The sequence below is a fragment of the Ranitomeya variabilis genome, chromosome 6 (genome assembly GCF_051348905.1).
Source record: "Ranitomeya variabilis isolate aRanVar5 chromosome 6, aRanVar5.hap1, whole genome shotgun sequence".
NCBI lineage: Eukaryota > Metazoa > Chordata > Amphibia > Anura > Dendrobatidae > Ranitomeya > Ranitomeya variabilis.
In genome coordinates this window covers 551645028-551672355 of record NC_135237.1, presented here as the reverse complement: position 1 = coordinate 551672355, position 27328 = coordinate 551645028, and the positions used below count along the sequence as shown (strand labels likewise).

At 41.7% G+C, this 27328-nt stretch overlaps 1 protein-coding gene across 2 annotated transcripts in view; it reads left to right on the top strand.

Moving 5' to 3' along the window:
- The window catches only part of ZFAT (zinc finger and AT-hook domain containing), a 187687-nt gene that overhangs the window by 124291 nt on the left and 36068 nt on the right, over nucleotides 1-27328 (top strand). For both annotated transcript variants that reach the window (XM_077271269.1, XM_077271270.1), the window contains exon 13: nucleotides 22594-22732. In XM_077271269.1, the coding sequence (XP_077127384.1) occupies nucleotides 22594-22732 (139 nt within the window). The remainder of the gene's footprint in view (nucleotides 1-22593; nucleotides 22733-27328) is intronic.

Genomic DNA, 27328 nt, shown 5'->3' with positions numbered 1-27328 from the left:
TTTTCTACTTCTTTCCTGCCTTATGGCGACCAAAAAGATGCAATTCCGATTTTTCGTTTTGTTTTTTTCCTCATTACTGATTAGTTTAATATTAATTTCATATTTTGACACTTTGGATGTGGAGATACCAAATATGTTTATTTGTGTAATATTTTTATTTTTAGTGCGGGCAAATGGGGATGATCCAAATTTTTTTTTTATTTTTAGGGTGAGTTCATCCTATTGGGAAACTTTAACCTGCAGATGGATGAATGAATGAATGAATGCTCGTACTATATACTGCAGAACGACTGTATTGCATCATATAATAAAAATCACAAACATAAGGGTCTTCTCCAGACTCCCAGCAGCTTTGGCAGCCCATCCGTGCCCTCCAGACACCTGTACATGTATGGCGCTCATCGTTAGGAGGTCAATAAGGGTCACAATATGAAAAAATACTGTAGCACATACCTAGGGTATTTTCTGATTTCTAGCTATCCTTAAAATGGATATTTCACCTCCAAACCTTCAAGGATAGATTAATGCAGTGTCTTTCACTGCGAACGTCCGGACCTCACTCTGCCTCGTCCTCCTGGATCCAAGCGAAGCAATAGCCGAAAGTCTGAATGATTTGTGGCAACGACCTGTATGACCCATCATCGTCTTCAGAATGGGATCTCACTCCGTGGTACTAAGGTGAAGATGTAGTGAACAAGATCTTGAGAAGTTGATTCAATCTTTGCATCGTGTATATATGTGTGCTAGACTAAGCATGGAGAACAGAAAGAGGAGAAGAGAACTGTCTAAGGACTTCAGAAGCAAAATTGTTGAGAACCACAGGTGGCCAGGATCTCTCGAAGATGCCCTATGGTGGACCTGAGTAGAGGGACAGTGGACTTACGCTAAGAACCACTGCAGAAATAAATGCTAATCAGGCTTTTTGGAAATCATCCAACTGGCGTCTGGCGTGTTCTCTGTGATTGCGTCTCTCATCTGGTACCATCTCGATAACCAATAAATGGATTATGAAACACTTTTTGAACCCTGGCAACGTGTTACACCCTAGGACCTGTTTTGGTCCAGTGAAGATGACCCAGGACAAGTCCAAATACCCCAAAGGCTTTTGAAAGGGAAATACCAATGATATGATACGTGTGGCAGCTATATTGCTGGAAAGTCGTTTTTTTTTATTATAGATCACCATAACTGTCAGTGTTAAAGGAGTTTTATGTTGCTGAAATGCCATTTTTCCTGTTTATTGCGCCAAGTCTTTGGTGATGGCTTGCTCATCACTAGGGGTCGCCACCAATCCCAAGGACATGACTCAGAATTGCCCACTTACAATAGAGCACAGGCCGGACATCCGATAGTCATTGTCTATAGAGAGAGCCACCACTCCACTCATCGTCTGCTGTTTGGGAGCAGAGCACATCTGCTCCATCGCTTGTGTCCGTCACGCATTATACTACATTTCTAATATTACAACGCATCATGGCTCCAGACAGAATAGTCGATTATCCCCACTCAATACGTCTGTGAATTAATCTGGCACCTAAATATGACATCACCATTCGAGCCTCCATGGTGAATGATTTGAACGGAACATCATCACAAGTAGATAAAAATTGAGAGTGCTGTAATGTGACCAGCAGCGTTCTATAATAGTGGGACGTCAAGTGACCAGGAGCTCTCCACAATGGTGAGGCATCAAGCTGTCTATGTGCGCACTACCATGATGGGAATTGACCAATAGCACTTTACAGAGGTCTGAACTTCAAGTGACCAGAAGCCCTCCGCATTGGTGAGGCATCAATCCGTCTATATGCGCACTACAACAATGGGAAGTGACCAATAGCGCTTTACAGAGGTTTCAAGTGACTACAAGCGCTCAATATTGGTGGGACGTCAAGTAGCCAGGAGCACTCTACAATAGTGGGACGTCAAGTGGCCAGGAGTGCTCTACAGTGTTGGCATGTCAAGTGACCAGGAACACTCTACAATAGTGGGATGTCGACTAACCAGGAGTGCTGTACAGTAGTGGGCCATCGTCTGACCAGGAGTGCTCTACAACAATGGAATGTCAAGAAACCAGGAGCACTCTACAATAATGGGGCGTCAAGTGACCAGGAGTGCACTACAATGTTGGCATGTCAAGTAACCAGGAGCACTCTACAATAGTGGGATGTTGGCTGACAAGGAGTTTTCTGCAGTAGTGGGTCATCTTCTGACCAGGAGGGCTCTACAGTAGTGGGCCATTGTCTGACCAGGAGTGCTCTTCAACAATGGGATGTCAAGTAACCCAGGAGCACTCTTCAATAGTGGGACGTAAAGTGGCCAGGAGTGCTGAACAATGTTGACATGTCAAGTAACCCAGGAGCACTCTACAATAGTGGGACGTCAAGTGGCCAGGAGGCAGTACAATGTTGGCATGTCAAGTAACCCAGGAGCACTCTACAATACTGAGATGTCAAGTGGCCAGGAGTGCAGTACAATGTTGGCATGTCAAGTAACCCAGGAGCACTCTACAATAGTGAGATGTCAAGTGGCCAGGAGTGCAGTACAATGTTGGCATGTCAAGTAACCCAGGAGCACTCTACAATACTGAGATGTCAAGTGGCCAGGAGTGCAGTACAATGTTGGCATGTCAAGTAACCCAGGAGCACTCTACAATAGTGGGACGACAAGTGGCCAAGAGTGCTCTACAGTAGTGGGCCATCGTCTGACCAGGAGTGCTCTTCTACAATGGGATATCAAGTAACCAGGAGCACTCTACAATAGTGGGACGTCAAGTGGCCAAGAATGCTCTACAGTAGTGGGCCATCGACTGACCACGTGACCAGGAACGCTCTAAAGTGGTAGATTTTAAATATTTGTAAATTAGAAAATGGCAAAATGCTTCCTTTTACAAGATGAAATATATAATGGAATTATCGGACAAGCTTTTTTAAGCCAAGTAACAAGAACAATTTTAAAAACATGTTGAAATGGTGAATGTGTGAGTCTTGGAGTGGGGTTAAAGATTTATTTTTTTACAGCCTTTTCTATACAAAATGTCACGCTCCCTTTAAACCTCCATCTTATCTTAGTTCAGTAAACAGAAAACTAAACACCAAGGAGCAGAAATACAGCCAGTAATTACAGATGATGAATAATTAAACCCCCCCATGCGGCGCTCATTTCAATCCTCCACATTATAAGGTATTTAATCTGCGCTACGTGTTCACTTCCCGCTGTATTCAGAATATTCAGAGTAAAACATATTCGTATGTTATAGACGGCACTGAGATTACGCTAATGACTTTGATTATTGTAAGTGGGCGTACCTTAGGTAGGGTATTGCTGGGGGAAATATGCGGAATAGGAAAAAAACAGTTTTTTTTATTTAAAGGGGTATTGTAGTGTCAGTATGTGGAGCAGGATTGTCCATTGCAAACGATTTCTCTACATCCAAAAGAAATAAGACACTGGCTGTACTTTTGCTACCATCACTCCATTCTACCTTGGTATTTCAGAGCCCCCATTCTAGAGTTCGGTTGGGGTTCTAGTCATTGGACCCATAGCAGTCCGCAAGTAATCACCTGTGGATCGTTAACGTTAATACAGGCATTTACAACAATAGTTTTAGGCAAATCTCCACTTATTAGCAGCACCTCCACTCTGGTTGTTTTTTCTTGACTTTGCTGCAGTGATCACCTGACTTTGCAACTTCTTTTTCTCTATGATCCCTGTGTTCCCTATGCTGCAGTGATCACCTGACTTTGCAACTTCTTTTTCTCTATGATCCCTGTATTCCCTGTGCTGCAGTGATCACCTGACTTTACAACTTCTTTTTCTCTATCATCCCTGTGTTCCCTATGCTGCAGTGATCACCTGACTTTGCAACTTCTTTTTCTCTATGATCCCTGTATTCCCTGTGCTGCAGTGATCACCTGACTTTACAACCTCTTTTTCTCTATGATCCCTGTGTTCCCTATGCTGCAGTGATCACCTGACTTTACAACCTCTTTTTCTCTATGATCCTTGTGTTCCCTATGCTGCAGTGATCACCTGACTTTACAACCTCTTTTTCTCTATGATCCCTGTATTCCCTGTGCTTCAGTGATTACCTGACTTTGCAACATCTTTTTCTCTATGATCCTTGTGTTCCCTATGCTGCAGTGATCACCTGACTTTACAACCTCTTTTTCTCTATGATCCCTGTATTCCCTGTGCTTCAGTGATCACCTGACTTTGGAACCTCTTTTTCTCTATGATCCCTGTATTCCCTGTGCTGCAGTGATCACCTGACTTACAACCTCTTTTTCTCTATGATCCCTGTATTCCCTGTGCTGCAGTGATCACCTGACTTACAACCTCTTTTTCTCTATGATCCCTGTATTCCCTGTGCTGCAGTGATCACCTGACTTTGCAACCTCTTTTTCTCTATGATCCTTGTGTTCCATATGCTGCAGTGATCACCTGATTTTGCAACCCCATATTTTTTCTACAATCTCTGTGTTTTGACAGGACTTACAGTTGTTGGATTGGCACTCTTTTTTGGGGGAGGGGAGGGTGTGGATGTGTTATTCTTTTTAATCAAGCAATAAGAAATCGACTTGTTTTACTCTTTCTTTCTAAAATAAAAGTTCAAAAACTATTCATTTTCCTTTGCCAACCTGGCACAAAGCTTCTCTCTGTGTTTTGTGCCAAGCTTTGAGTGATGGCTGGAAATCTGCCTAACACATATTATACACGGATGGGATTACTTATGCACACGGCTATGATTTATGTCAAAATTATGCCGTGCCTTAAAAACATAAGAAATTGGAGCCTCAGATCGTAACTCTTCCATTTCATTATATTAGACCAGACTTTAATAAGGTCAGATCATTTCTAGACTAATTTTTTTTTTTGCATATGTAATTCTATTTTTACAGATTAAGTTGAACTAGGTTGTCACACATAAACCCCCATTCTTTTTTACTGATTTTGATTTTTTGGGGATTGTCCTGTTAAAATTAGGCCAGGTGGATCCTTTTAAGCATTTGCTTCAGAGGAGCAGATGGAGTGCAGCACGGACCAATGACGTGGATGCAGCGAACAGAATCGGTCGGAGCAATGAAAGCTGTAGAGGCTGGGAGAATGGAGGTTGTAAAGGCTGAAGACTCCGCTTAGGAAGACCAATGAAGCAGAGATGGAATAGTTGCACAGTAGAGATGAAGTAGAGTTGAATGATGTAGTAGAACCTGGTGGAACTGCAGGGCTAGTATGTCAGGAGACTCTGCTTGTGGTGATATAGCAGAGCCCAGCAGCAGGGTGTATCAGGAGGCACACTTCTGGTGATGTTGTAGAGCCCAGCAGCATAGCAGAACATGGTTTGTGTAGAGGCACACTTGTGAAGATGTAGCAGATCATGGTTTGTATATAGACACACTTGTGAAGATGTAGCAGATCATGGTTTGTATAGAGGAACATTTGTGAAGATGTAGCAGATCATGGTTTGTATATATGCACATTTGTGAAGATGTAGCAGATCATGGTTTGTATATAGGCTCATTTGTGAAGATGTAGCAGATCATGGTTTGTATAGAGGAACATTTGTGAAGATGTAGCAGATCATGGTTTGTATATATGCACATTTGTGAAGATGTAGCAGAGCATGGTTTGTCTAGAGGCACACTTGTGAAGATGTAGCAGATCATGGTTTGTATATAGGCACATTTGTGAAGATGTAGCAGAGCATGGTTTGTCTAGAGGCACACTTGTGAAGATGTAGCAGATCATGGTTTGTATATAGGCACATTTGTGAAGATGTAGCAGATCATGGTTTGTTGGTTTGTGTATAGGCACATTTGTGAAGATGTACCAGAGCATGGTTTGTATAGAGGAACATTTGTGAAGATGTAGCAGAGCATGGTTTGTCTAGAGGCACACTTGTGAAGATGTAGCAGATCATGGTTTGTATATAGGCACATTTGTGAAGATGTAGCAGATCATGGTTTGTGTAGAGGCACACTTGTGAAGATGTAGCAGATCATGGTTTGTATAGAGGAACATTTGTGAAGATGTAGCAGATCATGGTTTGTATATATGCACATTTGTGAAGATGTAGCAGATCATGGTTTGTATATAGGCACACTTGTGAAGATGTAGCAGAGCATGGTTTGTATAGAGGAACATTTGTGAAGATGTAGCAGAGCATGGTTTGTCTAGAGGCACACTTGTGAAGATGTAGCAGATCATGGTTTGTATATAGGCACATTTGTGAAGATGTGGCAGAGCATGGTTTGTCTAGAGGCACACTTGTGAAGATGTAGCAGATCATGGTTTGTATATAGGCACATTTGTGAAGATGTAGCAGATCATGGTTTGTGTATAGGCACATTTGTGAAGATGTAGCAGAGCATGGTTTGTATAGAGGAACATTTGTGAAGATGTAGCAGAGCATGGTTTGTCTAGAGGCACACTTGTGAAGATGTAGCAGATCATGGTTTGTATATAGGCACATTTGTGAAGATGTAGCAGATCATGGTTTGTGTAGAGGCACACTTGTGAAGATGTAGCAGATCATGGTTTGTATAGAGGCACATTTGTGAAGATGTAGCAGATCATGGTTTGTATATATGCACATTTGTGAAGATGTAGCAGATCATGGTTTGTATATAGGCACATTTGTGAAGATGTAGCAGATCATGGTTTCTATGTAGGCTCATTTGTGAAGATGTAGCAGAGCATGGTTTGTCTAGAGGCACGCTTGTGAAAATGTAGCAGATCATGGTTTGTATAGAGGCACACTTGTGAATATGTAGCAGAGCATGGTTTGTATATAGGCACATTTGTGAAGATGTAGCAGAGCATGGTTTGTATAAAGGCACAATTGTGAAGATGTAGCAGAGCATGGTTGAATGAGAAATAAATAGCCGTTGTCGTTGAACCTAGTATGCTCGAGGAAGGGACTTGTGGTCCAGACTCCTCAAATTAGGAACCTCAGCATTACAGAAGGCATAAGAGACTATAGGTCTTTCTGCAAGTGTTATTTATTTTGATCCGGCAAGGAGTCAAAACAGATATGCTCCCAAGGTTTCGAAGTAGAGTGGTCTTCGTCGAGGACATCTGTGTGTGGCAAGAGCCGAAAACCAGGAAATGCAGCAAGGTGTAGGCTGTGGCCCTTGTCTGTTTTGACTTCTTGCAGGATCAAAATAAATAACACTTGCAGGAAGAGCAATAGAGCAATGGTCTCTTATCCTTTCTGTGATGCTGAGGTTCCCACTATCCTATCGATACATTATCACTTGTTAAATCCTGGACAACCCTCTTTTTAAGAAGCCCCCTCAGACTGCGCCCCTTTCAAAATCCATCTAGATTGACAGTAAATAAACACTGAAGAGGGGAGAGGAGGGGGATGCAGCTGCAGCCACTAATGAATAGTTGTCCATGTAATGTAAGTATAATTCGAGTCAGCCGGAACCTGTCACTCCCGCACAATTACTGTCTGTACTGAGTTATAAAGAATGGATGTCATGTTGGATTTCTAGATATATAGATTTTCCAACATTCTGTGATTGCGGGGTTATTCCCAACATTGAAACTTATCACCTGTCCACTATCTTCTAACTTTTTGCCTCTAAGCTTTTCCCAGTAAAATCATACTACCATTGATATGACTCACTGCAACATGAGAAAGCTTACAAGTTCTATATTATTAATGTAAGGCACACAAAGGATTTGGGATTAAGACGAGGATTCGGACGCTGCACAGGAGCTTTACGGAGATCTTCTTCATCCGACTTCTAAAGCTTCAGCAGCCAGTTCCAGACTCCCTTATTGTATTCTATGCGGAAGACATATTACTCCCAGGAGCTCAACTAACCGGGAAAGGCTTATTCTTCAGATCCCGGATACCAGCTCCAAGATTTCCAGCTTCAGGCCTCTGTGTCTGAGAAATGGCTAATATGTCTTATTTATAGGAGAAATATTTCAAATCAGCTGGAAATTTCTTAGTTATTGGATTTTACCTGTTTACCTGTCAGGTCTGCTGGAGGGTAAGTAATTTATGGTGTAGAGAGAAATATGTCCGTTATAGTAAGCTGCAAGGCGGAATCCAGATTCTCACAGAGATCTGCACATCACACCCGCGGCAACCTGGAGATACAGCCAGGACTCTCCACAGAAGGATATATTTAATGCAAGATCACTATCCAGTGTATGTGATATATAGGTATGTGTGTGTGTTCTCATACGAATGTAGCTGCTATAAAAGTGACTCTAAGTGCAAGAGTATAACTACTATAATACTGCCCCTATGTACAAGAATATAGCTACTATAATACTGGTCCTATGTACAAGAATATAACTACTATAATACCTCCCCTATGTACAAGAATATAACTACTATAATACTGCTCCTATGTACAAGAATATAACTACTATAATACAGCTCCTATGTACAAGAATATAACTACTATAATACAGCTCCTATATATAAGAATATAACTACTATAATAATGCATGCTATGTACAAGAATATAACTACTATAATCCTGCCCCTATGTACAAGAATATAACTATTATAATCCTGCCCCTATGTACAAGAATATAACTACTATAATCCTGTCCTATGTACAAGAATATAACTACTATAATACTGCCCCTATGTACAAGAATATAACTACTATAATACTGCTCCTAATGTACAAGAATATAACTACTATAATACTGCCCCTATGTACAAGAATATAACTACTATAATCCTGCCCCTATGTACAAGAATATAACTACTATAATACTGCTCCTATATACAAGAATATAACTACTATAATACTGCTCCTATATACAGGAATATAACTACTATAATACTGCCCCTATGTACAAGAATATAACTACTATAATACTGCTCCTATGTACAAGAATATAACTACTATAATACTGCCCCTATGTACAAGAATATAACTACTATAATCCTGCCCCTATGTACAAGAATATAACTACTATAATACTGCTCCTATATACAAGAATATAACTACTATAATACTGCTCCTATATACAGGAATATAACTACTATAATACTGCCCCTATGTACAAGAATATAACTACTATAATACTGCTCCTATATACAGGAATATAACTACTATAATACTGCTCCTATGTACAAGAATATAACTACTATAATACTGCCCCTATGTACAAGAATATAACTACTATAATACTGCTCCTATGTACAAGAATATAACTACTATAATACTGCTCCTATGTACAAGAATATAACTACTATAATACTGCTCCCATATACAGGAATATAACTACTATAATCCTGCCCCTATGTACAAGAATATACAGTTAGGTCCATATATATTTGGACAGAGACAACATTTTTCTTATTTTGGTTATAGATGTTACCACAATGAATTTTAAATAAAACAATTCAGATGCAGTTGAAGTTCAGACTTTCAGCTTTCATTTGAGGGTATCCACATTAAAATTGGATGAAGGGTTTAGGAGTTTCAGCTCCTTAACATGTGCCACCCTGTTTTTAAAGGGACCAAAAGTAATTGGACAGATTCAATAATTGTAAATAAAATGTTCATTTCTAGTACTTGGTTGAAAACCCTTTGTTGGCAATGACTGCCTGAAGTCTTGAACTCATGGACATCACCAGACGCTGTGTTTCCTCCTTTTTGATGCTCTGCCAGGCCTTCACTGCGGTGGTTTTCAGTTGCTGTTTGTTTGTGGGCCTTTCTGTCTGAAGTTTAGTCTTTAACAAGTGAAATGCTGCTCAATTGGGCTGAGATCAGGTGACTGACTTGGCCATTCTAGAATATTCCACTTCTTTGCTTTAATTAACTCCTGGGTTGCTTTGGCTTTATGTTTTGGGTCATTGTCCATCTGTAGTATGAAACGACGACCAATCACTTTTGCTGCATTTGGCTGGATCTGAGCACACAGTATGGCGGCTCTGAAGACCTCAGAATTCATTCGGCTGCTTCTGTCCTGTGTCACATCATCAATAACCACTAGTGACCCAGTGCCACTGGCAGCCATGCATGCCCAAGCCATCACACTGCCTCCGCCGTGTTTTACAGATGGTGTGGTATGCTTTGGATCATGAGCTGTACCACGCCTTCACCATACTTTTCTCTTTCCATCATTCTTGTAGAGGTTGATCTTGGTTTCATCTGTCCATAGAATGTTCTTCCAGAACTGTGCTGGCTTTTTTAGATGTTTTTTAGCCTTTTTCTTCTTGATGCTTATGAGTGGCTGCACCGTGCAGTGAACCCTCTGTAGTTACTTTCATGCAGTCTTCTCTTTATGGTAGATTTGGATATTGATACGCCGACCTCCTGGAGAGTGTTGGTCACTTGGTTGGCTGTTGTGAAGGGGTTTCTCTTCACCATGGAGATTATTCTGCGATCATCCACCGCTGTTGTCTTCCGTGGGCGCCCAGGTCTTTTTGAATTGATGAGTTCACCAGTGCTTTCTTTCTTTCTCAGGATGTACCAAACTGTAGATTTTGCCACTCCTAATATAGTAGCAATTTCTCGGATGGGTTTTTTTCTGTTTTCGCAGCTTAAGGATGGCTTGTTTCACCTGAACAGAGAGCTCCTTTACCGCATGTTTACTTCACAGCAAAACCTTCCAAATACAAGCACCACATCTCAACTCAACTCCAGGCCTTTTATCTGCTTCATTGAGAATTACATAACAAAGGGATTGCCCACACCTGTCCATGAAATAGCCTTGGAGTCAATTGTCCAATTACTTTTGGTCCCTTTAAAAACAGGGTGGCACATGTTAAGGAGCTGAAACTCCTAAACCCTTCATCCAGTTTTAATGTGGATACCCTCAAATGAAAGCTGAAAGTCTGAACTTCAACTGCATCTGAATTGTTTTGTTTAAAATTCATTGTAGTAATGTCTATATCTAAAATTAGAAAAATGTTGCCTCTGTCCAAATATATATGGACCTAACTGTAACTACTATAATCCTGCCCCTATGTACAAGAATATAACTACTATAATCCTGCCCCTATGTACAAGAATATAACTACTATAATACTGCCCCTATGTACAAGAATATAACTACTATAATCCTGCCCCTATGTACAAGAATATAACTACTATAATACTGCCCCTATGTACAAGAATATAACTACTATAATACTGCTCCTATGTACAAGAATATAACTACTATAATACTGCTCCTATGTACAAGAATATAACTACTATAATACTGCCCCTATGTACAAGAATATAACTACTATAGTACTGCTCACATGTACAAGAATATAACTACTATAATACTGCTCCTATGTACAAGAATATAACTACTATAATACTGCCCCTATGTACAAGAATATAACTACTATAATACTGCTCACATGTACAAGAATATAACTACTATAATACTGCTCCTATGTACAAGAATATAACTACTATAATACTGCCCCTATGTACACGAATATAACTACTATAATACTGCTCCTATATACAAGAATATAACTACTATAATACTGCTCATATGTACAAGAATATAACTACTATAATACTGCTCCTATGTACAAGAATATAACTACTATAATACTGCCCCTATGTACAAGAATATAACTACTATAATACTGCTCCTATGTACAAGAATATAACTACTATAATACTGCTCCTATGTACAAGAATATAACTACTATAATACTGCTCCTATGTACAAGAATATAACTACTATAATACTGCCCCTATGTACAAGAATATAACTACTATAATACTGCTCCTATGTACAAGAATATAACTACTATAATACTGCCCCTATGTACAAGAATATAACTACTATAATACTGCTCACATGTACAAGAATATAACTACTATAATACTGCTCCTATGTACAAGAATATAACTACTATAATATTGCCCTCTATGTACAAGAATATAACTACTATAATACTGCTCCTATGTATAAGAATATAACTACTATAATACTGCCCCTATGTACAAGAATATAGCTACTATAATACTGCCCTATGTATAAGAATATAACTACTATAATACTGCCCCTATGTACAAGAATATAACTACTATAATACTGCTCCTATATACAAGAATATAGCTACTATAATACTGCCCCTATTTACAAGAATATAACTACTATAATACTGCCCCTATGTACAAGAATATAACTACTATAATACTGCTCCTATGTACAAGAATATAACTACTATAATACTGCCCCTATGTACAAGAATATAACTACTATAATACTGCTCACATGTACAAGAATATAACTACTATAATACTGCTCCTATGTATAAGAATATAACTACTATAATACTGCCCCTATGTACAAGAATATAGCTACTATAATACTGCCCTATGTATAAGAATATAACTACTATAATACTGCCCCTATGTACAAGAATATAACTACTATAATACTGCTCCTATATACAAGAATATAACTACTATAATACTGCTCCTATGTACAAGAATATAACTACTATAATACTGCTCCTATATACAAGAATATAACTACTATAATACTGCTCCTATGTACAAGAATATAGCTACTATAATACTGCCCCTATGTACAAGAATATAACTACTATAATACTGCTCCTATGTACAAGAATATAACTACTATAATACTGCTCCTATGTACAAGAATATAACTACTATAATACTGCTCCTATGTACAAGAATATAACTACTAGAATACTGCTCCTATGTACAAGAATATAACTACTATAATAATGCCCCAATGTACAAGAATATAACTACTATAATACTGCCTCTATATACAAGAATATACCTATTATAGCACTACCATAAATGAGTGTGTATAATATGTGGTATGTGCTGTGATATTGCTTGTATAGTATTTATATATATGATTTCTATATATTAGTGGCTTTATTTGCTCGTATTCTTCTTTCTTTTCCTGGGTAATGTTGAGAGGAGTGCTTTGGCCTTTAGTCAGATAGAGGGCACAGAACACTATAACCTGTGACGCTTTCATTGTATCATCCCCATCAAATTATCACACATGGAGCATTGTTTTCTTCCACGCTGCACACAGGGGCAGTGAGATGGCCCCGGGGTCGGCTCAGGATTATTCCTCTCCAGCGTCTCGTGTGATGAAGTCTTATGGATTGTGGTATTATGTATATAGACCTTTTGTGAGACGAGGAACAAGTCCCCAGAGATGATCCAACCTTGAGTCTCTAGATCCTTTCCTTAGAATAAAGATGGAAGAATAGAAACTGACACTGCCCGGTGCTGATCTGCCGCTGGTTCATCTTAAATGGAGCGTTCTTACTTCTACATTTCCATCAATTCACAGAATTGATCCGAATGGTTAAACATCTTCCTGAAATCTGATGGATTCCCTTTCATCAAAATGCTGAGGAATTTTCTATTAATTCATTTTATTTCTTGCCTAGAGCGTTACCTTTCTTTTAGTATTGAACTGAAAATCTTCTGCACAGCCAAAGCGTTACATGACAAAATTTAGGCTGCAGTGAATCACCACTAGAGGGAGCAAAGGAGCACACCGAAGACATATGTATACATAAGCGCCACCTATAGGTTCTAATCAGTCATAGATGCAAGAGAGAAGATCCTATTGGTGTAATGTGTGATTTGGGAACACCACTGATATCCAAAATCAGATGGCTCCATAGGAAGGCCAAATTCCTTTTGGTATCACATGGAGATTTCTGATTCTAGCCAAGTATTCGCTAATCTCTGCCCAAAATACCCTGTTACAACAGCCAGAGAGCCACATTGATTTGAATGGACTTTTACTTGAAATTTCTGATACTGGAAATTTTGAAATGTTTTAGCAAAGTATTCGCCAACCTTAGCCCTTAATATCTTGTTACAACAGCCAGGGAGCCACAGCTTGAAGGATCCTTGATGCACGATCTCATTGGCTTGAATGAACTATTACATGAAATTTCTGATGCTGGAAATTTTGAAATGTTTTAACAGAGTATTCACCAACTTCATTCCAAAATATCCTGTTACAACAGCTAGAGAGCCACAGCTTGAAGGATCCATGATCTGATTGATTTGAATTGACTTTTTCTTGAAATTTCTGATACTGGAAATTTTGAAATGGTTTTTACCGAGTATTTACCAACTTTATTCCAAAATATCCTGTTACAACAGCCGGGGAGCCACCGCTTGAAGGATCCATGATCTGATTGATTTGAATTGACTTTTACTTGAAATTTCTGATACTGGAAATTTTGAAATGTTTTTACCGAGTATTCACCAAGTTTATTCCAAAATATCCTGTTACAACAGCCAGGGAGCCACAGCTTGCAGGTTCCTCGATGCACAATCCTATTGATTCGAATGGACTTTTACTTAAAAATTCTGATGCTGGAAATTTTGAAATGTTTTAACCAAGTATTCACCAACTTTAGTCCTAAATATGCTGTTACAACAGCCGGGGAGCCATATCTTGAAGGAACCTCCATGCACTCTCCAATTGATTTGAATGGACGATTACTTTAAAATATTGTGTTTAGATTTATAGTAATGGAAATCTGGGAGTAGAACCAAAGGCGTTACAGCTCTACAGGGACCGAAACATGTTGGCTCAGAGCCATCCAAGTTAGTTCTCCCGAGCAAAACTCGGGATGAGCAGAGGTCTAGCGATGTGGGATGCAGGAGGTCCCTTTGGCACATATGAGATGATCAGATCAAAGGCTGTGATAGTTGGAGACCCTTTTTGAGATTTTGCATTGTTATCCTGGAGTTTCAAGTTACGCCAAGGATTCTAAAAGTATGGAGTCTGATTTTGATTTATTACACTCATTTACAAATGCCTCAACTTTTTAGAAAGTGTTAAAGGAAGTTGGAAAATGCATCGGCACAATAGAGATCTGACGATTTTGCAATACCCAGATGTGTACAGTCGTTACTAAAAGTTTGGGATTTCAGAAGTTATACTTTTCTTGACAACTACATCTATTTTATGTAAACTCAATGTTTCCAGCGCTGATCCTAATTTTTACAGATTTTTGCCCCGCCAGTTGGATATTTGCTTTGGGGCCAAATCCTGACTGAGGACCTCCCATTCTTGTCTCATCAGTTCTTGGAGTTTATCACAATTTTCATGTTGTTCTCAGTTCTTGAGGGTCCTCAATGAGATTTACATCTGGGTAGTGGACCCAAAATGTTAATGTTTTGTTCACCCAACCATTTGCCTTGAAGACATTGTCTCCGTCATCCTGGAAAAAGCCGTGGTCATCACCACATTGCTCCTGGATCATGGGAGAAGTTCCTCTTGGAGGAGGTGTAGATCCCATTCTTTAACCATGGCCGTGTTCTTAGGGAATATTGTGAGACCCTCCATGGATGAGAAGCCCCCACACATGAGTGGTCTCAGTAGTCTATACAGCTGGCAAACACTAGACGCATGGCAGCGCTCACCTTTTCTTCTCCCGGCAATTAACAGTCCTACAGTGAGGACTGTCGGTCACTGAGTAGGACCGCCCACTGGACTCGTATGTCTAGAAACAGCAGGGATTTCAATTAATAAAATGTGAGTTTTACTGAAACTTTTCCCACAGCTTCAGATTTGGACTCCTTAGACTTGTTGTAAATCCCCGTCTTCAGGGTCCGTGTCAGAGGAGCACAGCCGTGCCTTTATTTTAGCAACCGGTGGGGGTCTCTGCAACTGGATCCCCAGGTATGAAAACTTTTCACATCACTATTCGACATGTAAAAAGTTTTCTAAACCAGCAGATTTTCACTTTTCTCTTGTCTTGTCCACTGTGCCTTTAAGAAAAAGAATATATAAAATAGCATTTATATTTACAATTTTTTTTTAACCTGATTTGTCATTATAAGTAAGTAAAAACGGCAAATAATTATTCCAAATGGTCACGCTTAACAAGTCTCTATGGAAACGTCCGTTCCTGGAACCAAAGACCTTTTGACTGGCTTCCCAGCAGCGCTTAGCGCACACCTGCAGAATAAATACCTGTCAGCCGCACGTCTGAGAAGAAATGACAACTAATGGCGACACTTCACATAATCCGTAAATTGTAGCTGCCAGCCAGCTGCCCGCGCACTGAACGAGTTACGTCTCGAGGGCCCGCCTGCGGTGCTAAATGGTCTGCTCCACAGTGGAGGGGGCTGGTCTGGACCCAAGGTTGTCAGATGTTGCAGGTCTGCTGGATGTTATCACAGGTTTGCAGATTATCGGGTCGCCATTGTTGCAAAAGAGGTCAATTTACATTTCTCTCTCATTGCGATGGAATGGTTCCTTTTTGTATCCTTAGTAGGCAACTCGTCATTTCTCCTCAATTCACTATTTTTTATGTTTGTATTAAACCTGTTTTATATAAAAAGATGTAGCTGTAAGATTCGCATACTTTTATTTATTTTTTTACTTTTGTGTTTTTTTCATTGTAATTATTTTTATTGATTATTGTGCTACTTGACTGATAAAGAAGATTTTCTTTTGTATTGTAGCGTTTTGTTGTTTTTTTTTAAGAAAAGAATCCCCCTTTCCCACCATAAAAAAAAGTAATATACACACTTTAAGCGGTTATCCAGGACAATTTTTTTAATTCATTTTTTTACAATGTGCCTAACTACGGTACCTGCCTGTTGTGCCCAGCACAGCTCTTGCCAGCAATTCAGTGGCTTTACGCTGGCATCACGTGGATAGAGGTGATGTGACTGCTGATGTCTTGCTGATTGACAGCCGTCACCCCGCTGCCTAAGTGTGGGAACCAGGCTGTCAATCAGCATGACATCATCAGTTGACAGAGCAGCCTGGAAGAAGAAGCTTCTCTATTGACGTCGAGCAGCTGAATCGCCGGCAGGAGCGGTCGGTGACCTCTCCTAGTTGGCACCAGGTGCAGCAGTCATGTTGTTGCCTCTTTTAGCAACTACCTGCCTGTTAGTTTTTAGGCCTATTGTAATGAAAAAAAAAAAAGTCCTGCACAAACACTTAAAGGCATAAAATAATAAAGCAACTTAAGAACAGGTTCTAATTAAACCCCCAAAATCAAAGATGAGGTACGGCCACCGGCATCAGGGGCTTATCTACAGCATTCTGTAATGCTGCAGATAAGCCTCCGATGTATCCTGACAGATGAGAAAAAGAGGTTATATTATACCCACCCAGGGGCGGTCCCGCTGCGGTCTGGTCCTGGGCCTCCCATCTTCATAGGATGACGTCCTCTTCTTGTCTTCATGCTGCGGCTCCGGTGCAGGCGTACTTTATCTCCCTGTTGAGGACAGAGCAAAGTTCTGCAGCGCGCAGGCGCTGGGCCTCTCTGACCTTTCCCAGCGCCTGTGCACTGTAATACTTTGCTCTGCCCTCAACAGGGAGATAAAGTACGCCTGCGCCGGAGCCGCAGCATGAAGACAAGAAGAGGACGTCATCCTATGAAGATGGGAGGCCCCGGACCGCACCGCGACCCCCATCGGACCAGACCTCCCCTGGGTGAGTATAATCTAACCGCTTTTTCTCATCTTTCAGGATACATCGGGGGCTTATCTACAGCATTACAGAATGCTGTAGATAAGCCCCTGGTGCTGGTGAGCTTAGCTCATCTTCGATTTTGGGGGTGACAGGTTCCCTTCAAAGTATCCTATTGTTTTGTCTATTTCTATGCAGACATTGTGTGTCTATGGTAACAGACTACAAATTCTGTGCACTGTAGTCCTGCCCTCCTGAAGTCTGATATTCTTCCATTTGTCCTCTGAGCTCTGTGTCTCTCCCAGTAATATAGGCTGGATGTGAGGTCTGTGTGTCTCTCCCAGTAATATAGGCTGGATGTGAGGTCTGTGTGTCTCTCCCAGTAATATAGGCTGGATGTGAAGTCTGTGTGTGTCTCCCAGTAATATAGGCTGGATGTGAGGTCTGTGTGTCTCTCCCAGTAATATAGGCTGGATGTGAGCTCTGTGTCTCTCCCAGTAATATAGGCTGTATGTGAGGTCTGTGTGTCTCTCCCAGTAATATAGGCTGGATGTGAGCTCTGTGTGTCTCCCAGTAATATAGGCTGGATGTGAGCTCTGTTTGTCTCTCCCGGTAATATAGGCTGGATGTGAGCTCTGTGTGTCTCTCCCAGTAATATAGGCTGGATGTGAGGTCTGTGTGTCTCTCCCAGTTATATAGGCTGGATGTGAGCTCTGTGTGTCTCTCCCAGTAATATAGGCTGGATGTGAGGTCTGTGTGTCTCTCCCAGTAATACAGGCTGGATGTGAGGTCTGTGTGTCTCTCCCAGTAATATAGGCTGGATGTGAGGTCTGTGTGTCTCTCCCAGTAATACAGGCTGGATGTGAGGTCTGTGTGTCTATCCCAGTAATATAGGCTGGATGTGAGGTCTGTGTGTGTCTCCCAGTAATATAGGCTGGATGTGAGCTCTGTGTGTCTCTCCCAGTAATATAGGCTGGATGTGAGGTCTGTGTGTGTGTCTCCCAGTAATATAGGCTGGATGTGAGGTCTGTGTGTCTCTCCCAGTAATATAGGCTGGATGTGAGCTCTGTGTGTCTCTCCCAGTAATATAGGCTGGATGTGAGCTCTGTTTGTCTCTCCCAGTAATATAGGCTGGATGTGAGGTCTGTGTGTCTCTCCCAGTAATATAGGCTGAATGTGAGCTCTGTGTGTCTCTCCCAGTAATATAGGCTGGATGTGAGCTCTGTGTGTCTCTCCCAGTAATACAGGCTAGATGTGAGCTCTGTGTGTCTCTCCCAGTAATATAGGTTGGATGTGAGGTCTGTGTGTCCCTCCCAGTAATATAGGCTGGATGTGAGGTCTCTGTGTCTCCCAGTAATATAGGCTGGATGTGAGGTCTGTGTGTCTCTCTCAGTAATATAGGCTGGATGTGAGGTCTGTGTGTCTCTCCTAGTAATATAGGCTGGATGTGAGGTCTGTGTCCCTCCCAGTAATATAAGCTGGATGTGAGGTCTGTGTGTCTCTCCCAGTAATACAGGCTGGATGTGAGGTCTGTGTGTCTCTCCCAGTTATATAGGCTGGATGTGAGCTCTGTGTGTCTCTCCCAGTAATATAGGCTGGATGTGAGGTCTGTGTGTCTCTCCCAGTAATACAGGCTGGATGTGAGGTCTGTGTGTCTCTCCCAGTAATATAGGCTGGATGTGAGGTCTGTGTGTCTCTCCCAGTAATACAGGCTGGATGTGAGCTCTGTGTGTCTATCCCAGTAATATAGGCTGGATGTGAGGTCTGTGTGTGTCTCCCAGTAATATAGGCTGGATGTGAGCTCTGTGTGTCTCTCCCAGTAATATAGGCTGGATGTGAGGTCTGTGTGTGTCTCCCAGTAATTTAGGCTGGATGTGAGGTCTGTGTGTCTCTCCCAGTAATATAGGCTGGATGTGAGCTCTGTGTGTCTCTCCCAGTAATATAGGCTGGATGTGAGCTCTGTGTGTCTCTCCCAGTAATATAGGCTGGATGTGAGGACTGTGTGTCTCTCCCAGTAATACAGCCTGGATGTGAGCTCTGTGTGTCTCTTCCAGTAATACAGGCTGGATGTGAGATCTGTGTGTCTCTCCCAGTAATACAGCCTGGATGTGAGCTCTGTGTGTCTCTCCCAGTAATACAGGCTGGATGTGAGATCTGTGTGTCTCTCCCAGTAATACAGGCTGGATGTGAGCTCTGTGTGTCTCTCCCAGTAATACAGGCTGGATGTGAGGTCTGTGTGTCTCTTCCAGTAATATAGGCTGGATGTGAGCTCTGTGTGTCTCTCCCAGTAATATAGGCTGGATGTGAGCTCTGTGTGTCTCTCCCAGTAATATAGGCTGGATGTGAGATCTTTGTGTCTCTCCCAGTAATACAGGCTGGATGTGAGCTCTGTGTGTCTCTCCCAGTAATATAGGCTGGATGTGAGGTCTGTGTGTCTCTTCCAGTAATATAGGCTGGATGTGAAGTCCTGTGTGATTCTCTGAGCAATATAGCTGGATGTGGTGTATGTATGTGTTTTCCAGTTGTAAGCTGGATGCGGAGTTGAAAACTTGACTCTTTTTATTTTTATCGACAATGTTATTAAAAATCACAGACCGACAATATTTCTTACAGTCACAATGGAAAATCATAATAAATCATTAGAATTATAAGTGATCCATGTCCACAGCCCAGAATTTTCATATGAAGACATGAGCTGCACTATCTGTAAACTGTAAAATTATGATATCTGTATAAGTTTCTTCAGCTTCAAAAAAATTGCGGATAACTGAAACTTTGTTTACGAACAGGGCATAAAAGTACCCCATTTTTATGGACTGTTCTGTAATTTAAGGACAGTTGGCTGAATGTGAGCTCTGTGTGTCTCTCCCAGTAATATAGAATATTATTTTCTTTGTTTTAAATGTTATACAGTAAATGATTATATTAAATTTATGTTCATTTCAATAATGCATAAAAACAGCAAAAAAAGTTTTATATACTTTACTATAATAACTGACCTATGTAAACATAGTAAAGAATGAGAAAACTCCTATAAAGAGGGTGCCAATTTTGATTTCAGTGTAATACAACTGCATATGAAGGGTTTCCCCAACATTTCTGTTCTATTTTATGTTCTTTTTCCTTAAATATCTATATTTTTACTTGGTGTAAATGCTGCTGTGCTCCTGAATCCGACAATGTTTTTCTCTTGTTCTTTTTCCTCTCCATTCCTGAGATAGGGCCTTCTTTTCTCTGTGTATCAATCTAGTCTTTTTAAAGGGAACCTGTCACCCCAAAAATTGAAGATGAGCTGCGGCCACCGGCATCAGGGGCTTATCTACAGCATTCTGTAATGCATTCTGTAATGCTGTAGATAAGCCCCCCGATGTATCCTGAAAGATGAGAAAAAGAGATTAGATTATACTCACCCAGGAGCGGTCCCGCTGCGGTCCGGTCCGATGGGCGTCGCGGTCCGGGGCCTCACATCTTCTTTCGATGACGTCCTCTTCTTGTCTTCACACTGCGGCTCTGGGGCAGGCGAACTTTGTCTGCCCTGTTGAGGACAGAGCAAAGTACTGCAGTGTGCAGGCGCTGGGCCTCTCTGACCTTTCCCGGCGCCTGCGCACTGCAGTACTTTGCTCTGCCCTCAACAGGACAGTCAAAGTACGCCAGAGCCGCAGCGTGAAGACAAGAAGAGGACGTCATCGAATGAAGATGGGAGGCCTAGGACCAGACCGCAGCGGGACCGCCCCTGGGTGAGTATAATCTAACCTCTTTTTCTCATCTTTCAGGATACATCGGGGGCTTATCTACAGCATTCCAGAACGCTGTAGCTAAACCCCTGATGCCGGTGGCCGTAGCTCATGTACGATTTTTGGAGTAACAGGTTCCCTTTAACAAGTGGGTGTAGTCTTCAGCTCCCTCTTTGAGGACCACACCCATAGTCTTCAGCTCTCTCGTTGAGGACCACACCCATAGTCTTCAGCTCTCTCGTTGAGGACCACACCCATTGTCTTCAGCTCTCTCGTTGAGGACCTGTTATGACCCCAATGGCGAGGGTCTCAGAAAAACAAGTAAGTCTGCGACGTACAAAAATCCAGCTCATAGGGCAGTGGTAACTGGGTTGACCATATATCTACTCCTAACGCCAACACTAGCAGTAGCCGGGGAACATGCCTACGTTGGTCGCTAGATGTCTCGCGCCAGCCGGAGGACTAACTACCCCTAGAAGAGGAAAACAAAGACCTCTCTTGCCTCCAGAGAATAGACCCCAAAAGTAGGATAGTAGCCCCCCACAAATAATAACGGTGAGGTAAGAGGAAATGACAAACACAGAGATGAACTAGGGTTTAGCAAAGAGAGGCCCACTTACTAATAGCAGAATGTAGTAAGATAACTTATATGGTCAACAAAAACCCTATCAAAATCCACGCTGGAGATTCAAGAACCCCCGAACCGTCTAACGGCCCGGGGGGAGAACACCAGCCACCCTAGAGCTTCCAGCAAGGTCAGGAAACAGATTATATACAAGCTGGACAAAAATGCAAACCAAAACAAATAGCAAAAAGCAAGGAAGCAGACTTAGCTTAATCAAGCAGGAACCAGGATCAGTAGACAAGAGCACTACAGATTAGCTCTGATATAAACGTTGCCAGGCATTAAACTGAAGGTCCAGGGAGCTTATATAGCAACACCCCTGACCTAACGACCCAGGTGAGCATACAAGGGATGAATGACATACCCAGAGTCAAATCACTAGTAGCCACTAGAGGGAGCCAAAAGGTAAATTCACAACAGGACCACACCAATTGTCGTCAGCTCTCTCGTTGAGGACCACACACATAGTCTTCAGCTCTCGTTGAGGACCACACCCATAGTCTTCAGCTCTCTCGTTGAGGACCACACCCATTGTCTTCAGCTCTCTCGTTGAGGACCACACCCATTGTCTTCAGCTCTCTCATTGAGGACCACACACATAGTCTTCAGCTCTCTCATTGAGGACCACACACATAGTCTTCAGCTCTCTTGTTGAGGACCACACCCATTTGTCCAACAAGACTTTTTTTTTTAATACAATGAAGGCAGCATATCTCAGGAACGGAGAGGTGCAGGAATAAAAGAAAAACATCGCCGGATTCAGGAGACCAACGACGTCTACAAAGAAAATGACATATTTACGGCAGATGACTGCTCCTTGCTTTACATTCCCTTTTCTCCTTTCAGCCGTTCGGTTGTGCCTTATGCCATTATTCGTGTAATATTCCCGGCTCACTGAAGAGACATTACAACAAAAAGCATCCTAACGAAGAATGCGTGAACTCCGGATCTGGAGAAGTCTCCTCCGAAGCCCTCGTCCTCCAAGGTAAGAGCCTCGAGACTTCTAGACACAGCTCTGTCTCCTCTTTAGGAGTAGTCGGCATGTAACTGCTGCAGCCAGTCGGTGGCCCCAGGGATTGACTGCAGCTGACGGAGAAAAGGACGGGGAATACGGTTAGCCTGAGGGGGAAGCGGTACGTTATTGCTGGTGCTGCCGAGTAGCCAAGAGTAGACTGTGACCCAACATAATTCAGCGCTTCTTGGTCACCGAAAAGCAGCAGAATTTTGAATGACCGCTCCGGCAGGAGAAGTATAGATATGACCAGATATAGAGGAAGGAGAGTAAAGTAACGCGCTTACCCAGGCGTGGTAACTGTGTGACCCAGCGCAACGTGCCTCCGCATGTGTGACCCCACAGGGATCTGCTCTCGCTCCGGTCTACAGCTTATGATAAGGGGCGATTAAAGCGGGCTTCCTCCAGCCAATTAATAAAGCATCAGCCCTGCACTGATTATACATTCATGTTATCCCTCCGCCGTCATTACTTTTTTAAGGCTCTCATACTAAGTACATGGGTGAAGGTCCGTAGCGGACCTTTATTAAAGGGATCCTTTTTTTTCCATATATATGAGCCGCACATTTAGAGCAAGATAATCCTGATTCCAATTGATCCTTCCTTTTGATTTTTAATTTATAGATTAACCCTTTAGCAAACGACCAGATACTTTTTAGCATATTGCGCACTTGTTGATATAATGGCCCTAATGTATTCACTTTTTGGGGGGCTACTAAAAACTTTCTTTTTGCAACTTTCAGGCTGTGTAATACTTTTTTTTTTAAGCTTTGTTTCCTTTTTTATGCATTTTTTCAGTCTTTATTTCTGCACTTTTTTCAGGCTTTTGTGATTCGATTTGGGAGGATTTTTTTTTTATACTGTTCACATTTTACAATAAATTACCTAATGAATGAATGGTTCATGTTATTACAGTTGTATGGATTCCAATTATGGACATTTTTTTTTTCTTTTATTGTATATGTAATAACATTTGTTCTAAAAAGGTTGTCCAGGACTTATACAGTCATGGCCGAAAGTGTTGGCACCCTTGAAATTGTTCCAGAAAATGGAAGAATTTATGCCAGAAAATTATTGCAAATACACAAGTTTTGTTCTATATTTATATTTCCTTTGTGTGTATTGAGACACTACAATAAAACAGAAAAAAGAAGGCAAATAGGACATAATTTCACACACAACCCCACAAATGGGCCAGACAAAATTGTTGGCACCCTCAACGTAATATTGGTTGCACCCCCTGGAATAAATAACTGCAATCAATCGCTTCCTATAACCATCAACAAGCTTCTTACACCTCTCAACTGGAATTTTGTAAATTTCCAGCACTTAATTTCCATCAATTTCCAGGGGCTTCCTGAAGTATGTTTGGGGTCATTTTCCTTCTGGAAGACCATGACCTAGGACACAAACCCAGCTTTCTGACACTGGGCACTACTATATTGTGACCCAAAATCCATTGGTATTGTTCAGATTTCTCGATGCCTTGCACACAGTCAAAGCACCCAGGGCCAGAGGCGGTAAAACAACTCTAAAACATCTTCCAACCTCCACCATATTTGACTGTAGGTACTGTGGTTTTTTTTGTTTGTTTTAGGCCTCATTTCCTTTTTCATTAAACAGTAGCATGATGTGCTTTACCAAAAATCTCTATCTTGGTCTCATCTCTCCACAAGACTATTTCCCAGAAGGATTTTGGCTTGCTCACCGTCGCAAAGGAAACTCGCGTGCCTTGTTTGCACCATCCTACCGACCATTGTCACTGCATTGTCTCCTCGCATCAGGTCGGTTTGCTGAGGTTTGCTCCTGCTACACTCTTTTGCACTGCTACTAAAGCATGGTGTTTCCATCTGGGCTTAGGGGGCATGGCCGGTCTATGAAGGATTTTAACTCTGCTGTATCCTGCAATGATTTGGCTCCCTGTCCTTTCCCATTTGAGGAGGCTTCATATAAGGCAGCTCCTCACAACACCCGTTGCTCTAACGTTTGGTTCCTACCCAGTAGTCTACATTTATGCATGCTTACCTCTGTATTCTGCTTCTCGTTACCAACCTGGCTAGTTTTCCGTCTTGTCTGACCTCTCAATTCCTGACCCTGGCTATTCATACTGACTCTTTGCTGCTTCCCCGACCTCAGACCGTCCGACCACGTTGTCTTTGCCTTCCTTTACCTCGTTCTTGTGCCTCTGACCCTCCGGTCAGCTGCTGCGGACCCTGGCACTGCCCTGGAGTCGTACCTGGCGACTACCTGCTAGAACACCTAACCTCACCACCAGAGGCCCTAGTGAAAACCGGGTAGTCGCTTTGTCACGTCCTTCCAGGGTAAACCCGGCCTGTTGCGTGTTAGTCCACACCCACCATTGTTACACCTACGTACAGTTCGGCAAACTGCAGTCTAGCTTTTTATGTCTATGTCAGCAGTGGGGTCCTCCTGGGCCTCCTGCCATAGCATTTAATTTCATTCAACTATGGACAGATAGTCCGCGCTGACACTGATGCACCCTGAGCCTCCAGGACGGCTTGAATTACTTTGGACCTTGTTTGGGGCTGCTTATCCAACATCCGGACTATCCTGCGTTGCAACCTTTCATAAATTTTTCTCTGCTGTCCACATCCCTGGAGATTAGCTACAGTGCCATGGGTTGTAATATTCTTGTTTATGTTGCGCACTGTGGACAAATGGTCATCAAGATCTCTGGAAATGGACTTGTAACCTTGAAATTTTTTATATTTTTCAACAGTTTTTATTCTCATGTCCTCAGACATTTCTCCTCTCTTTCTGTTATCCATGCTTAGGGTGGCACACGTGCAAAGACTGAGTCAACGTCTCCCCTATTTACCTGGTTTTAGGTGTGATTTTCATATTGCCCACACCTGTTACTTGCCACAGGTGAGTTTGAACAAGCATCACAAGCTTTAAAAAAAAAAAAAAAAAAAGTTGTTTACCCACAATTTTGGAAAGATGCCAACAATTTTGTCTGGTCCATTTTTGAGCTTTTGTGTGAAATTTAAGTCCAATTTGCTATTTTTTCTGTGGTTTTTTTGGTTTGTGTTGCTTCAAAACACGCAAAAGAAATAAACCGGTGTATAACAAAGCATGTCATTTCAAGAGTGCCAACACTTTTGGCCATAACTGTATATATTATTGACCTTTCCATCGGAGCAGTTTGCCTGATGGCCAAAGACCCTTTTATTGTCACTTCTGCATTCCCTATTTGAAGGGGTTTGTCTCTACTGTGATGTTGATGATTTACTCCTAAGTTCCCCATACACATTAGATAGCTTTGGTCTTAACCATTATTAAGCCGACAGCCATCTTTCCCGACTCCCCTATGCACAAGAATACTCTGCTTGGGTGATATCTGCCGGCTTGACCAACTTTAGTTTGTGTATTGGGGACTTTAGGATAGGTCAGCAATATCAGATCAGTCGTGGATCAGCACCCGGCATCGCGACCCATCAGCTGCGGTGGCCAGATGTTAACAACGTACAGAGCCGGACCAGTATGCATTATTTTGCGGCCAGCTTGTTTCCTTCTACAAGACTATCCTTTTTTATTTTTATTTCCCTCCAGAATGTTGTAGAAAACCTTGAAGAGAAACTTGCCGCAGTTTAAAAAAATAATCAAAATCCTAGTTTGTCAAGAGCAACTTCTTGGCGTAGTTTTTGATTGTAAGGCCGGTCGGGATCCGGCACAGCTGGAGGTCATGGTCCAGAAACAAATCATTTTGGTGCCGTCTTGGTGTTTCCTCTTGACTCCAATGACCGAGAGATTGACATTTTCATAACCGGCCCGGTGGCCAAGCTCTTAGATAACTTATCATGTTTCTACATCTACAAAGCAGGTGTTAAATATAGCTCCCTTCTCCTCTCATTTTGGGGATTGTCTGTGACTATGGCGGCCAACCTTATTGTCACCGGTAGAGGAGAACAACTTTTTAATAACCTGTTCCTTCCAAGTAAATGAGTTGTCTGGGAATTAATTTCCTCCAGTCTTCATGTCAATTAATCAGTGGACGCTTGCACATTCCACCCATGATAGTCTGGTCTCGTTTATTGCGCCTTAATTAAAGTTTTCCAGATATTTAATTAATGTTCTACGTTGTTGTAGCCATCCTCGTGTAAGAGCAATAGCCAGAATGAGCAACGCTGAGATCTTTGAGGCTTTGTTTTGATTTATGGAGCTTAGACGAAGTTACTGTGACAAAACTTATAACTTTGTTTCTGCTTACCCTGGAGAGGTTCAAGTCACATTATGTTGTTGGTTTACTTTTATTTTTGTTTTCCTTCCTCTGTTTGATAGACCTGCTTGCACTGAGCCATCTGCTTTTGGAGCTGCAAGTTCAGGGCTCAGTGGGCATTCCTTGTCTAAGTCATCCGTGTTCTCCGCATTCTCTCGTCTCTCTCTGTACCATTTTGACTTGGCTAGTCCAAGCCATGATTTCAGTACGGACCAACAGATTTTCATACATCAGTGTTGTCGTTGTGTAGATAGGACAAAATCCAAAGTAAACGGTACTAAAAGGGGTCAAGTCACGTGCACGAAAATCGCTGCATGCACTATTTTATT